The 15,206-nt window shown below is 36.7% G+C and overlaps 1 protein-coding gene across 1 annotated transcript in view; it reads left to right on the top strand.

The window, feature by feature from the left end:
* ST6GALNAC3 (ST6 N-acetylgalactosaminide alpha-2,6-sialyltransferase 3) overlaps nt 1-15,206 on the top strand; it is a 213,510-nt gene that overhangs the window by 81,235 nt on the left and 117,069 nt on the right. The window contains exon 2 of the mRNA XM_071565572.1: nt 13,696-13,890. Coding sequence (XP_071421673.1) covers nt 13,696-13,890 — 195 coding nt within the window. The remainder of the gene's footprint in view (nt 1-13,695; nt 13,891-15,206) is intronic.

Genomic DNA, 15,206 nt, shown 5'->3' with positions numbered 1-15,206 from the left:
TTCTAAAAGAGAAAGGCTATTTAGTAAGATAAAAAGAAGAATTAATATGAGATGAAAGATGATGTTCTCAGAATTTAGTATGGAATTAGTCAGCTAGACAGAGGAGTATGTATAAATGAGGAATAGTTAAGTACAAGATTATTAAAAGCAGTTATGAAAGGATAAACTGATAGGGAAGTTTGACCTAAATGGAAAGTTGGGGCATAACCACAAACAAAAGGGGGGGGGGGGGGGGGGAGCAGGGAGAAGGAATTAAAGAATTGAACACTTCAGTTTGTTAAGATAAATAAAAGAGGAGATTTTGAAAACAGTATCGTTCAGTAGTAAGAAGTTGCTGAAGTACAGGCTCTATCCAGCACAGCAAAATAGGGAGTACTGTGTGACTTTTGGAAGATTAGAGTATCTAAGAATGGTCAGAGGGTATAAAATTAGATGTTGTGGTACTCAGTGAGGTAGTAGCTTTCAAAGAAGAGTAAGTAGAGTAAGACCAACTGAAACTTGACCAGTGATGTTTGTGGTCAATGCTGAATAATTAAGAATGAGAAATTGAAAATATTGGGATTTAATATCTTGAAACATTAACATCTGAAGTTGTATTTTCTAGTCATAAAGTTGTGGGAGTCCCAACAGACCTGAGGTTTAAGCCAATTAAATCTATTTTCCAGCACTGTGGGATTAGTTACATGTGCAGAAGCAAGGAAATTGCTGATAAATATTCTGATTGCTCACATACTCTTGTTTTTGATTTAATGAAAAAAGTACCAAAAAGAATCTAATGAAAAAGGAAGGGCATCATTAATTTTGGCATCTAAAATCAAATAATAAATGATCAGCTGATTAGGGATGTGCATTTTGTTCTTTTAACTTCTTCAGTAATGTGTGAATGTCACATTATATAACACTTAAAATGAATAAACCTGGAAATGAAGTAAGTTAGGATGCATCATTGTGTTCCTCCCATGACTGGTGGACAACTTGTCTCATTAATCTGTATAGTGGTGTTAATTTAAACAAACAGCATTATTTGTTGAGATTTATGACTGAAAGATTTAGAGGTTCACTGAGAAAATCTTATGCTGGTTTTTTTTCAGAGCACTAGGGTAATTTTTCTGACTTGTGGTGACAGGAACACATCATAAACTCTTGTAATTTGTAACGACTGTACAAATTACTACAGACCCAAATATTCTGTCAGAGAATGTGGGCACAATGAAAGATGGCTGGTACAGTGGGGTACTCTGTCCTGAGCAGATTCATTCTTATATTGGCAGTTGCTCTCTAAGCAGCACTGGGATAAAGGTAGAGATAAAAACTGGTAACTGCTACCTAAAAATGAAGGCCTTTGAGAAAAATAATGGAAAATACTGAAAACAGGTGAAACAGTAAGAGTAACATTCCCACATTCATTATACACGCTTTTTGAATATCATAAATGTTGGAGTGTCTAGGATCTATTTTTAGTGTTTACTATGTATGATTCTGATTCTGAATGAACTTTAGGAAAATTCAGCTTTGCCAAGTACTTTCGAAGGATCTCGGGGCACATTATTTAATCTCACTACTGTCTCTGGCAGCTTCCTTGATGGAAAGGAAAAAACTGTTCTGTAACCTCTGGGACATTGTGATGAATTCATTAGGGTTTGAGTGACCTTATTCTACTGATTTAGACCTGTGGTGTTAAAGAGAATTTGAAAATACATGGCCTCTGGGCTCTTGGTGTTGGGGAGACGTGTGTATCCTGCAGAAGGTTATGGGCAGAACCTGCTTCCTGCACCAGCAGCAAAACTGAAGATCAGAACTTGGTTTCTGTATCCAGGTCAAGATTTGCACAGCTGGCACCTGAGGAAGTTTCCTTATGGCTGTCAGCTCCAAAGATGCAATATTTGGTTCCACAGACATCAGAAAGAGCATTTATGAGCTGAGTTTAGTGATGCCAAGTGGGAGTTGAGGGATCCTGAGTTTGTAAATTGAGTAACTGATACGCAAAGGCCCTGGGAAGGAATAATAATATTTATATTTTATATAAAATAATTATATTTTTCTTACTGTTTTTGTTCAAATTTAATTCTGCTTCTGACTTTCTTTTGCTGTCCTTTAAATCAATCAGAGATATCTATCTATGAAGGAGGAACAGAATTCCACTGCTGGTTTTGCTCAGTGCCAGTAGCTAGATATGCTGGCGTAGAACCAAGGACCTGGACAGTACATTATGTCTTTATTATGTCTTAAACAAAAATTAAGCTCAATTTGAATGTTTTGGGGCTTTATACTACTTTTGTTTGTTTCTTGCAACCAAAGAAGTAAAACTGTGCATGAAGGGAATTAGGGCTTTGGAATAGTTTCTGACATGTGGCAGTCTCTCTACATTTGATGGACTAAAGGATGGAAAACTTTTTTACAGTCACAGGTGTGTTACATTTCTTCCATCAAAGTGTTCTGGAACAGCTCTGATGAGTTGGGCTAGGAGTATTTTCTTTTAAGTTTAAGAAAGCTACAAATAGGATATATTTGCATTTCCACATTTAGCACTTTTAGTTTTTAATATAGATTCATGTCCAAATGTGTTTTTACCTAAGGCTTATTAGGCAGAGATTGATAATCTTCTGTACGAATTTTTCATAGGGATTTTCTTGTGCATATGCTGGTTCAATGATGCATTTTCATTATGAAACACATAAACCTTTTTTAAGCAAATATAAAAGCACAGAAAATCCAAATCAGTCCAATTACACTTGCAGATTAAAATAAAACTGTAATATATATCTATTGTATTGAAATGCTAACTCTATGAATTTTTGATCTGCTTTAAAAATGTAAATCTTGGATTTGATTAGATTTCCTCTAGAGTATTCTACACTGAATAAATCTGCCTTCCTTTCTTGTGTTTTGTCAGTGTTTGTAGTAGGTTTGTACTCCCAGCTTTCACCATTATTTTCTAGGCAATAAAAGGAGCCATGCAGAAAAGCCACCCATAAATGTCAGAAAACAGAGATATTTTGTTGCATTCCAAGGGCTTTGAAGGTCAAGTTCAATTCGGTTAGCTCGCCCAGCATGAGAGGAGCATGATACAATGATAGAATGTGTGTTTGGGTAGGATATATATGTTACTGTCCCTCTACTATTCTATCAGGGTAACAGATCAGTGAGAGATTAAACGTTACTGCTTGGAGGAATTTCTTTTGGAAAACTATCAATTTTTTATGATTTCCTCTAGTTCCTATTGAGATGCTCTGTAGAAATAATGAATCCAAAGAATTTACAGCTTTCATCACAATGGAAATTGACTTCTGATTGTGGCTTTTGGGTGCTATTCCACTGCAGGTATCCCATTCAATTGTATGTATTCACAAAATAGGTCTCAGATCATGGATTTTATTGTAAATGTGAAATTGTATTTTGTTTCCTTCTGATGAAAAGTAGCTCACATAAAATTATCTTCCTAATCCCTAGAAGTGAGAGTTCAGCACAAAAGGCAAATTTTGTCCACTGTGGATTTGTTAGAACAGCCAAGGAATCTATTCTGCAGATTCCCACCAAGCTTTTCCAGGCGCTCTGTGCTTTGTGGATACTTCCCACTGCTCTGCCCCACTTCTTTTTTGTCTTTTTTTTTCTTTTTATAAAGAGGAGACATGATCAATAATGCTCATAATTAAATTGAGGCCACTACCTTGATCAGTGCTTTTATTGAGTTCCAGTGCCCTGATTTAAGGAGCTCCCTAGTCAACTGAGGAATATGTTGTCAACTGCTTGAGCAGTATGTGAGCAGTCATTATGTTCTGTAACTATAATGCTGCATATTCTCTGCTATCTGTGGAGTCTCCTTTGTGGGAACTTGTGATAACCTCTTGCACATGTTACCCAAGGATGAATAATGAACAGACTGCTACGTGTAGAAGGAATACAATTGTACTGAACAGGCAAGAAATTTTGTGTATGTTCCTGCTGGTTTGCAACATTTTCCTATGACTGAGCAGAATTGAGTAAAGCAGGGTCACATCATGCCAGTACTTGAAAGAAAAGTCTCTGCCAAAATTGTACAGACCGTTTGTCACTCTATGTTGGTACAGACACTGTAGTGCTCAGTGCAGCCCCTCCTAAGATTTAAAATGTAGGCCTGCCTTCTATTTCTCACTGGGAACATAAAATGATTGGATTTGCTGCTATGAGCATACAATGCTTAACACAGTTGATGTGCATCTTAGATGAAAAGCTCTGTTCTGTAGTGCTGTGATAATAATACGACTGACAATGTTTACAGCAAAAATGCCTTGCTGGGTTCTGCCTGCCTTCATCCAAACACACGCCCTGGAGCCCCACCCTGTTCCGTGTATGTCCTGCAGACCGTGTATTGCTCTGGAACAGGAAGATGCGCTTGTTAGGAAGAAAGAACCGTGATACAACCATCCCAGCAAATCCCCCATTCTTCACATGCTTATATTTGTTCTAAGTTTCACTGCCCTGAAGGGTTGTAAGCCACAGAAATAAAGTCTACATCCAAATCTTGGCTTTGAAGATCTCTTTAGAAATGACACTGCCATGCTGATGTCCTCTTTTTCCCCACGCCCCCTTCCCCAAAGTCCCTATTTCTAAGCTTCCAATAAAGAGAACAGCATACAGAAAGGAACAAAAATTAATCAGGGAAAGTGCTTTTTTCTTCACTAAAAGTAGCATGCTCACAGCTATATGGGCAGAAAATTTAAAATTCTTGTTACAAAATAGCTGGTCACAGCTTAGACTTCTCTGTAATTAGGTCTTGCTTTTTATCGGCTATAAATGATTAAGCCTATTGAAATGTTATTCAATGTGCCAGAAGCAGACAATCCTTGGAGGCATTGAATAATACATTTTGCTTTTCTGATGACGTATGTGGCAGCTGCGTATGGATCAAGTAGGCTAGAACAGGTTTATCTGATGTAAACAGGGAGATTTCCATGTCTGACAGAAAACCAACAAATTGCCAAAACAATTTAGAGCCCAGATTTACCTGCTTTGTGTTGAAGGCTATCCATGGAGGCTGCTCTTGTCTCCTGACAACCCAGGACAACATTCCTACAGCTGTGCTGAAGAGAAAAGTCTTTTGGTCAAAATGTAAAAGTAAAAAAAAATGAAAAGAAAGAAACTACAAAAGACCTCCTGCAGACTGGCTGAAGTACATCATCTCTGCTTAAGAAGTTTCTTTCTAGTTCTTTTTTGTTTAGGAAGACCGGTTTGTAAAAACTTGTCCTACTCTCTGAACTTGGACCTTTGCCCTGGTGACCATGAAGGAGGTCTCTAACATTTTTATCTTTTTATATTTCAGAGCAAAGTCAACCATTCAGCCAGACCTTGAAAGGACCTATATGGCTCCTCGCACTTAACAGTGTTTGCATCCCTACCACTGGAATAAGGCATTAATCTGTACTGTGTTAGGGTGCACTCGTTGTCTGGGCATGCCTAACAAGACTAAAATCAGTAGTGACCACCTGCTTCTGTTTTTCTTTCTGTGCTTATAAAGAGCAGCTGAGCTTGCATACACTGGCAGAGAGAGCATCCACAGCAACTTTACAAAAAGGCTGTTCCCAGAGAATTGTATGGGATGCTGCTGGTGAGAAGCGCCAGAGCAAGACTCCTTCCAAGTAACTAACTGGGCAAGATCTCTTTTGTCTTCCAGTGCTGAATGGCCTTTAGAAGGAAAGTGAGGCATGGTGTCAATTTTTGTTAACTTCAAATCCAGCATGGCAGTCAGAGATCTTTACAGAAGATGATTTAATGCAGAAAGTTTAGGCTTGTCCAGATGGTGATAGGCAATTACACTTCATTTGTATGAATTTCTGGTTATGCAGTTTTTGCTCTGTGGCATAAACTTTCCCCTTCAGGCAGAATTGAGCTGCAGGCAAATGAATGTTTCCAGCAAAAGGCATTTTCTTCACAGATGTGCAGCTTGAGAATGCGGGGTTGTTACATTTTATTTACTTTCATTTCTTCTGCCCTTGGGCTGCTGTCATGTGTTTAATTTTATTTTTCTGATTATTATTTTCTTTCCTATCTAGAAGTTACTACTTTCAGAGGTTACATCCCAGTGTAGTATTTACTAAATGTGTAGGTAGGTGATTAACATCCATTCTTCCTGCTGTGTACCAAACACATTAATGGCTTTACTGATAAAAGGAGAAATTGAATTTATCTCACTTTCACTTTGGAAGCCGTCACGTTCCCTTTGCTGCCAGTTTTTGAAACAAAAAATTGAGTATTTCTTAGAAATGCAATAGGCTTTTAATAACTACATTCTTTTTAATATGAAGATCTGCAGACCAGAGGTCTGCTGGTATTTTATTGTTTTCTAAGGATCTTTCTTTCTATAGAGGTGAGAGAAAGATCATCTGAGTGAGGTATATCTGGCAGGATAAGAGTTAATGCTCACATAGGAGTGTTTTTTTCTTTGAACTTTTTCTCAGCAGGTGAAAAATAGCTACAATCAAGTACTACTTCAATAAGTAGTAACAACCAACTGCCAGGCTGAAAGATCACAAATTCTTGTACCAGCAGTTCTATTATAGGGAAGTGTATATGTGTGTGTCTGAAAGCTTGCCAAGGTATTGATAAGAAGAGCTGGGCAATAATCCAGCACCAGAAAAAAAAAACCACCATTTGAGAGCTGTACAGCAGAGACTTTTTTTTCCTTTTTAATATTACTTTATCATGCAGAAACTACAGCAGTATTTATATAATATGCATCTGTGCTACTGATGTTCATCCTAGTTGTGAAGGACATCAGTGAATCAGTAGCTGCAATTTTAGATTAAATATTCTTAACAGATCTTATAAATGAAAAATCAACAAACTTATTTAAAGTGTTCTTTTCTGCCATGGGGAATTTATGGGGATATATCTTTTAAATTACTGGTCAGTAAATTACTACAGTTTAAAATGAAGTAGCAAACTGGCCAAAGGCATGCCTTTCTCAGAAGTCTAGGTTGCCTTGGTGGTACTGTAGCTCTGGTTTGTGGAGATTGGAGCTGTGCTAATGATGTGTTTGTGCTTTGTTGAGTAGAGGCTGTTTGCAAAGGGAACCCTAGGCCAAAACTAGCGTGCCGAAGGAAGTACAGATTCAGCTTTGAGTAAGCATGAAATGAATAGCAGAAACAGTCACTATATAGGGTATGGAGAACTCAAAGTGCTGGAAAGCCTAAAGGGGTAAGAATATCTCCAGCCAACTAAATGCTCCTTCTTATCAGACTTTGAATAGTGATGCAGAATAATTCCTGAAATCAGGCAATGCTTTGCAATTTGAAGGGCTCAGAATCACTGGGACTTTTCAAATGTAGTAACTTATGCATGGTAGCATATGGGAGGTCTTCAAAATACTCCCAACAGTTACTCCTTGAAACTTGGAGGTTCTTAATCTTATATAAATAGTTTCTGATGGGAATGCTGTGTGTAATAAAGTTATCCCGTTACCTGAGACTAATAATAGTTTACATATAGGAGGATTATCTTCTATATGAGGCATTTAATACAGACTGCTGCTGCATTAATTATTTGGACACTACTGTGCTTATTCCTATTTTTGTTCATTGCTCAGCTCTTACCCCAGTAAGCCTGAGCACACTCTGCAGAATTTGGCTTTAATAGAAGACATGTTTGAATAAGGTTCTTTTGCTGTGCAAAACACTACATTGAGCTGCTATGAACTGAGATACACCACCACTGCATTGTGAATCATGGTGAAAACTGAATTATGTAACAAGTTTTCAACAAATGACAGCAATAAAAGAGGTACAACGAGCTGTGTTCGTGAGAGCCCTTCAGCTGCCTTAGCTATAAAAAAAGGCCAGAGCTCCTGCAGAGGAGGCAAGCAAGAAGTAATGTGTCTTCTATTCATGCCTGCTCAAACCTCATAGTCCTCAAACACAGTTCTGATTCAGGGTACATTCTTAGAAGAAACACTTTTCAGGATAAAACTCATGTTTCTTTCATTGTATCTCTTCTATCTATTTTTAGATATGCTGCATTACTTGCCTTCTTCATCACTGAACTTTATTTTTGCTCTTACTGCTCAGCTTTCTGGCTGCTTATATTCCAACTTACCAAAGATGTCCAGAAAAAAAAAGAATAAAAATTTTGCTTTAATTTTCCTGGTTTCTGAACCCAAACCAGATCTTACTTTCGATTAGAACAAACCCTATCTGCTTTGTTCTCTTCTCCGGAGTGAGAAACACTGACAGCCGTCTCCTGCAGAGCCTTTGAACATGCTCAGGTTAACTTTCACTTTTGGAGGAGAAGGTAAATCTCCAACTACCGATTTATGCAAATGATTTTTGACACATGACTATCTCTAGAAGGACCCTCGCTGTATAGTCTTACTCTCTCTTTGAAAACCTGTAGGACCTCTGCCTCAGTATCCCTCCAAGAGCCCTGTTAAAGGGAGTTTCAGGACAAAAGAAATAGCTGGAAGGCGTATTTATTTCCAATACCAGTGAAATCAGAAAGGTACACTGAACTGGAGTGCTGAAAGAATTTCATTTTGTGCTTTGTTGTAATAGAAAGCAGCATTTGAAGGGGATGCTCAAGACTATAAAAGAGAAAATTAAATAAAACTATTTTTTACATATAGTGGTCTACAAAATGAAACAAATTCAGTAAGTGTAGCCATTACTGTTTTCGATTGGTATTATATTGAGTAAAAATGTGGAACTCTGCATCAGTCCTGTAATAAAAGTAGTGTAATGTGCAGAGATATTAAAAAAGTGATCGAGTTATTCAGTGTGCTCGTAAAGGTAGGTATTGTGAAAATAATACAATATTACTGCATATTGTGTCATGTAAGAGACATAAAACCCTCACGTAAGTCTTTACCTTTGATTTGTCCTTCCAAGCACAGTGTTACCATGTATCTATAAAATAACAGAAAGAATGAATACTGTAAAAAATCAATTTCTGAAAAGCGGTTTATTTGCAGTTACTGTTTGAGACATGGAACTTCCCTGGTTCCAAGGGTTCTGAAACCTTCCATAATATCATATTCAACTTTGTAATTTAAGAAATTCAGGCAGTTATAATAGAAACAATAAACCTGAGAAAAACGTATTTCTAGAATAAAAGTTTAGGAGCAGCTTCTGTTGAGTTCTTTGTGGTCTTAGGGAAGTTGCTTTCAGCCTCAGTTTATGCATCTGTGAAATAGATTTTTACTGTTAAACTTACTGGGATGGGGATTTGTTCCTGCTTGTAGAGGTTTGATAATCTCTGCCGTATAATACATTCCAAGTGGCAGGGTGTTGTGTTGGGCTAGAAAGTAGAATAAAGATGCTTAGTACAGATTTCACTAAAATGGACAACTTAAGAAATTACCGTTTTCTGAAAATGTTTCCTTCCTCACTCCCTCCCTCCTAGACAACTGTATACAACACAAAAAAATGTCTGTATCTTATTATTCTATCAGGCAATACTGAACTATAAAAAATGATCTCACACTTCTTAACAGATTATGAAAGAAAAATGACTAAAACCTGTTCAGACTGTCAGGTTCCTGCCAAACTGAAGCTAATGAATCACCCTGACACTGGTAAATAGCAAAAATTAAATGATATGAAGGTTATAGATAGTGTTAGGGACCATGTATATATATTTGTACCTATAAAAGTATTGTTACTGTTTTATTTCCATGAAGTTTTTAATTAAATCCTAACCAGCATAGTACTATGACACTCCTGTTTTTATTTCAATTCTTGTTTTAATGACATAGATATACATAGAAGCCTTATAAGTGTGAATCATACCTACTACTTACTGATTTCAATATACATACTAGACAGAATGCTCCTGATGTCTGAGAAGTAACTGAAACCAAATCTGGGATGATGTTATTGTGGGGATTGAGTAAATAGAGTTAAAAGAAAGTTTAGTTCCAGTGTGTGGTGTTGCAGTACATGTACTCTGATCACATGTGTCCACTTCTGATGCCTGTTTTTTTAAACCATTAATGAGCTAGTATTTAGACTTAGTCTAATTAACAAAAAATGAACTCCTTCACTCTGCTGGTATAGGATCCTGTATTCATAAGAATGCCATCTAGGCTTGTCATGTACTATAGCAAATGAAATAAAATGTTACAAAAGCTAATATACCAGGCAAGTCATCATCCAGCTAAGAAATTCTTTAACTTATGTCTTATTGTGTACTCCTCACTGAATATGTTTAAGAGATGTTTATAACTCAATATATATATTTTTATGTAAATATTGTCAGTATCAAAATATCTGCATTAAATTAGCTGGAAAAGCATAAAGATTGATTGAGCTTTATACGGAGAATATTTCCCCGTTAGAGAAATATTTCTTTTGTTAAGAAAGAAACTGTATGCATCCAGGAGAACTGAAAATTAAGAAGGAATAAGATTTGTTTCTGTGTGTACTTGCTAATGAGTGTTGATTTAGCTCTCCCAAATGGTAGGATGCCTAAGTATTCAAAAAGTTGATGCAGACAAATTTGAGACAAATTGCAGTTTGGTATTCATCCCTGTATGTAGCTTCATACTTTTCTGTCATATCCTAATGTCCTGTAAAATTCATGGAATCTCAAATGCTAAATTTTAAGTTTTATCAGAGGGCTGGTAACAAAATCCACTTATCTGCAGAAAAAAAGATTTTACAAAACATACTTAAAGACAGCTAGCATCTGGTTTTGGTTTTGATTGGTGTGGGGTTTGTTTATTTGGCTTTGGCTTTTGTTTTGGGAGTTTTGTTTGATTGTTTTGTTATGGGTTTTTGTTTAATAAGTAAAGGAGAGAAGACTTTAAGGGAAACAAATCACTTTTAGAAATGCACTTTAGAATAGTCTTGGCCACTGAGTAGACTGCCTTACTTGATGCTTAGAAAGGCTAAAATTAGGAAAAGTATGTGCTTTGGTGTTTTTCAATATTTTTACAGAGAAATTTATAGAGCCACTGAAATGCCAATTTGCAGTAATCTTTTCCACTGAGAATGCATATTGTTGGATCTCATGCCTTCAACAAAAATTACAGGGGAACTCAATACTTAACACAAACTTCCTTTTTTTCAAGTTGATAAGTAATCACTGTGTTTGCATATGGCAAGATTTCTTTTTCAAAACAATTTTAACAGATTCCTTTCTGTTGTAAAAATTCCTTTTTCTCATTAGAATGTTCTTGTTACTGCAGATTCTTTATGGCTAAGCAACACACAGAGAAAAATCTTCACTATTTTCTGTTTCAAATAATATTTTCTTACATAAAAACCAAAAACAGGAATGTTTTTTCTTTCATCTGGTAGTACCGTGTATTTAAAGATGATAAGAAATGTAAAAATCAGGTGACATCTTAACGAAGGCTAAGAAATCTAGCCACACAATTGAATGCTTCTCAGGGCAAAGGCTATTTAGAAAGCACTGTGTGAGAGGCACATAAAGCTGATTGCAATGTTTTGAACTTCAAAACAGATCTGCATGAAATAAAGGATGTAATAGGTGGTATTCAATAAACCAGGAAGATAGTATATGTGGAAATCAGGTTGTAGCATCATCCTGCTTCCTGCTGTGGATGTTTTGATTGAAACATGCTCATGTAGTGTAATGAGACTCTAGATCCTGCTTTAAATATTTGCAATATTTTAATTCTGATTTGCAATAAATAATATGACTAATATGTGCTCCTTCTCATTTCTTTATGATTATCACTTGCACTGCACATCTTGGCTGCTCTTAGCACTTACAAGGCTCTGATATATAGCTAAATGTTTCTGACTCCATCTGGTACAAAGAGAAGTGACACAGAAGTGCTCCCCAGCCAGTTTATTGCAATTTAATGTAAATCTGTTATAATGCAGATGATGAAAAGTGCAGTGGCTCCCATGAATTCTGGGAGCTGCAATTGGGTTGTGGCTGCTGCGCTGCCCTCTGAAGATTTGCTGGGTTTAATTTTACATTGCACAGCCATTAGCTGACTGAGAATCCTCACTGAATCACCTTGCCACAATGCTTCATCTTGCTCTTCCCTTTCTCCTCACAGTGACCTCGTTTACCTGTTTTCCATCCCAATCTCTCATTGCTTTTATCTTATAAATTGTAGCCTCCCAATACATCAAAACATAGAGCCATGCAATTGACCCCTGTAATGGACTATTTTGTTAACTCATTTGGGGAAATACAGGGACATCCCTTCAAATTCACTGTGTGCTCTTTGTGATTCCCACTGTTGTCAGTTCCCAGAAACTTGAAACAAAGCATGACAGCAGTGCCTACAGACCTGCTATGGGCAGAGGTCTTGTGTGCTCATGTTCAGTAAAACTTGATCTTTCCCAGTATGTTCTCCATGTAAATATCTCTGTTTCCTCCACACAACATTTTGAATTTTAGTTTCTGCAGACTATCAAATGAACTTCCAGGAAAATAACAGATCAATCTTATGTGGCTGCAACCAGAGCTTGCCCTTCACCCCTCCATCAGCATTGCAGTGCATGTGATCTTACTGCTGACATGCGAAAAAGTGGTCTTAAATGTGTACTGTGCTGGTTAGTTGGTGGTATTTGTAGATAGGAATTGGGGTGTTCAGATGGTGTCTTCCAGCATTAAGTGTTATATTCGTATGTAGACCCTTAGGCGAATAATTATTTCCCCCTCTATTATCTGTATATTTTACTATTTAGAGGGATAGAATTACATTCATTGGGGTAATTATACTGTGGCAAATTAGGTGAACCTGCAATGTAATTAAAGTACAGTAGAAACACCTGTAAATGAAAATTGTTTCATTCCCTCAGGGAAAAATGTAAAAATAATCTTTTTGATAGACTCTTGTATCTAGAATCTTTACACATGCCAGCTAACATGTTTTGTCCTTAAGTAATTTGTCTAGAAGTAATTGACTGAAGCATTTAAAAAAATAGCTAAAATTTAGGAGAATTCCCTATTTGTTATAAGTGTTTTCCCTGCAGACTGGGGAGTTACCCAGGGAAAAAGCTGTGGTGTTTCTGTGGTTACATTCACCTGTCCAACCAGCCACATAGGTTAGAGGTGGAAGGCAAGGGTAATTAGATACAGGCTTCAGGTCTCTTACATTATTAACAATGGAGGTCATCTTGTCCGAGATAATGCCTTACTTTGTAAATTCATGAACCTGGAATAAGGCAGAATGTGCTGCTGACTTCACCAATCATTTATTCTAAAATATTTAATGTTAGAACATGAGCTCTGTTGCATAGAATGATTTAAAGTCAATGCACAGTAAGTGCAATCTATAGTGATTGTAGTCTTCCTTATAAACTTTGTGTGGTATTGCTGCAGATGGCATTTTCTCACTGTGTATTTGTTGTGTCTAAAGCAGCGATGATTTTGAATGGAGGCTTTGGTGTGGATGTTTACAAAAAAATCTTCATTCCAAATGCAAATAAAATTTGAAGTTGATAGATGGATTTGGAAACTTAAAAATAAAAGCTTTTTTTTTTTTTTGGTGAGCATAACTGACTCATATCCCACCAATTCTAAGAGAAAATCTCAAAATCTCTGAAGTGCAAATTTGTTGAAATGAGACAATCCAGTCACCTGTCTCCTTGTGCTCCTGCAGCAAGGTGACTACCAAAGGAATAATTTCACATAAAGCTTTCTCAAGTGTTTTTCCTTCATCCTAGAGTAGAAGATATGTATTTTTTAATTAAAACTGACTCTTAATTTTAATAATTTATTTCTTTCTTCTTTTCATTACAGAGAAAGTCCATTGTTGCTGCAAGTTTCATTGCAGCATTCCTCTGCCTGATCATCGTTCGTCTCACAAATGAAGTAACTTTCCCTTTGATCCTAAACTGCTTTGGTCAAACCAGTGTCAAGTGGATCCCATTTTCTAATGGCCAAAGGCATCCTCTGAGAACTCATTATGGCTATATAAATGTAAAAACACAAGAGGTAAGACCTGGTATCAGGAACACAGCAAAATGGACCAGTGGACTTCTTTTTCTCTGCTCTCATGTAAAACTTTTCTACCAACCTGCCCAGTGTGAAAACTGAAACAAGCAGTGTTTCTGAGCAGAGTGGCTGTTTTAGAAGTGTGCTGCCACTTAAATGGCACTTAAAAATACTTGTGTGATGAAATTAGGTTTTATAGGGACTCCTCCTTTAAACTGTCATAGTTGTCAAAATATCCAGTGCCATTGTTGGGGTTTGGAGGTGGTGGTGCATTTTGCTCAGACTCTTTCTCTCCCTGTGTAATGTTTATAACAGGTGGAAACTTGCAAAATAAGTAACACAAAAGAGTGACTTCTTTCTACAAGTTATGATGTCATGAGAAAGTCATGATCAGTCACTGGAAATACTATCAGACTTCTACTTCTGTTTATTTTTCTTTATAAAATTGCAGTTATTAATGAATGAAATTCATTCACATAACAACTTTTATAGAGAATGAAAATACTTCACCACTTCATGATATTTAGTCATGTAAGTGTATTGGACAAATTAATCACTATTCTACCTTTGGTGGGTTAAATATGAAAATTGGAATGAGAGAGAGGTACAGATTTTAGAAGGCAGCTTCTATTACACTTTTGTAGCTTTTAATTGTTGTCCATGTAAGATGCAGCACTGAGTATATTGGAGGCCAAAGTACATAATTTACAAAGAAGGAAAAGGACAAGCACCTGAAAGGACTGTCTTGGTGTGAATTGTAGTTCCAGTGAAAATGAGAAGTGCTGTTGATTTCAAAAGGACTTCATCCAGCATCTTCATCCATCTAGAAATGAGAGGGCAGTGTGTTCTGCATATGCCTGGGTTGCTGCCACAGTGGCAGCCATGGAATCTGAATGAGGTAGAGCTGCCATGATCACTTGATCACTATCCATCTGAACTGATAACTGGAGAGGAGAGGAGCATGCTAATCCATTTTTATCCACTATTGCCTTCATCAGGGGTTAGAAGTAGCTGTGAGAGCCTTAATTCATTCTTAAATTTGATAACACGCTTGGAAGTTCTAATAATAAATGGAAATGAATGTCCTGAAAGTTGGTGACCAGTATCGATTAGTAAGACATTTGTCTCAATTTAGCTTAGGTCATGAAGGACTCCTTAGACTCGGTAATTTTCATTGTTTCCCCTCTTGTATTTGCAGATTATATTAATATTTGCTAATTAAAATGATAATGAAGAAACTGAATATGGTTTGCTTATGACTTCTGACTTAATTATTCCCTGTGCAAGGGAAGTTTTGTTGTGCTGCCTATGTACAC

The sequence above is a fragment of the Pithys albifrons genome, chromosome 10 (genome assembly GCF_047495875.1).
Source record: "Pithys albifrons albifrons isolate INPA30051 chromosome 10, PitAlb_v1, whole genome shotgun sequence".
NCBI lineage: Eukaryota > Metazoa > Chordata > Aves > Passeriformes > Thamnophilidae > Pithys > Pithys albifrons.
The sequence above is the reverse complement of the archived record's forward strand: the minus strand, read 5'-3'. Positions and strand labels throughout refer to the sequence as shown.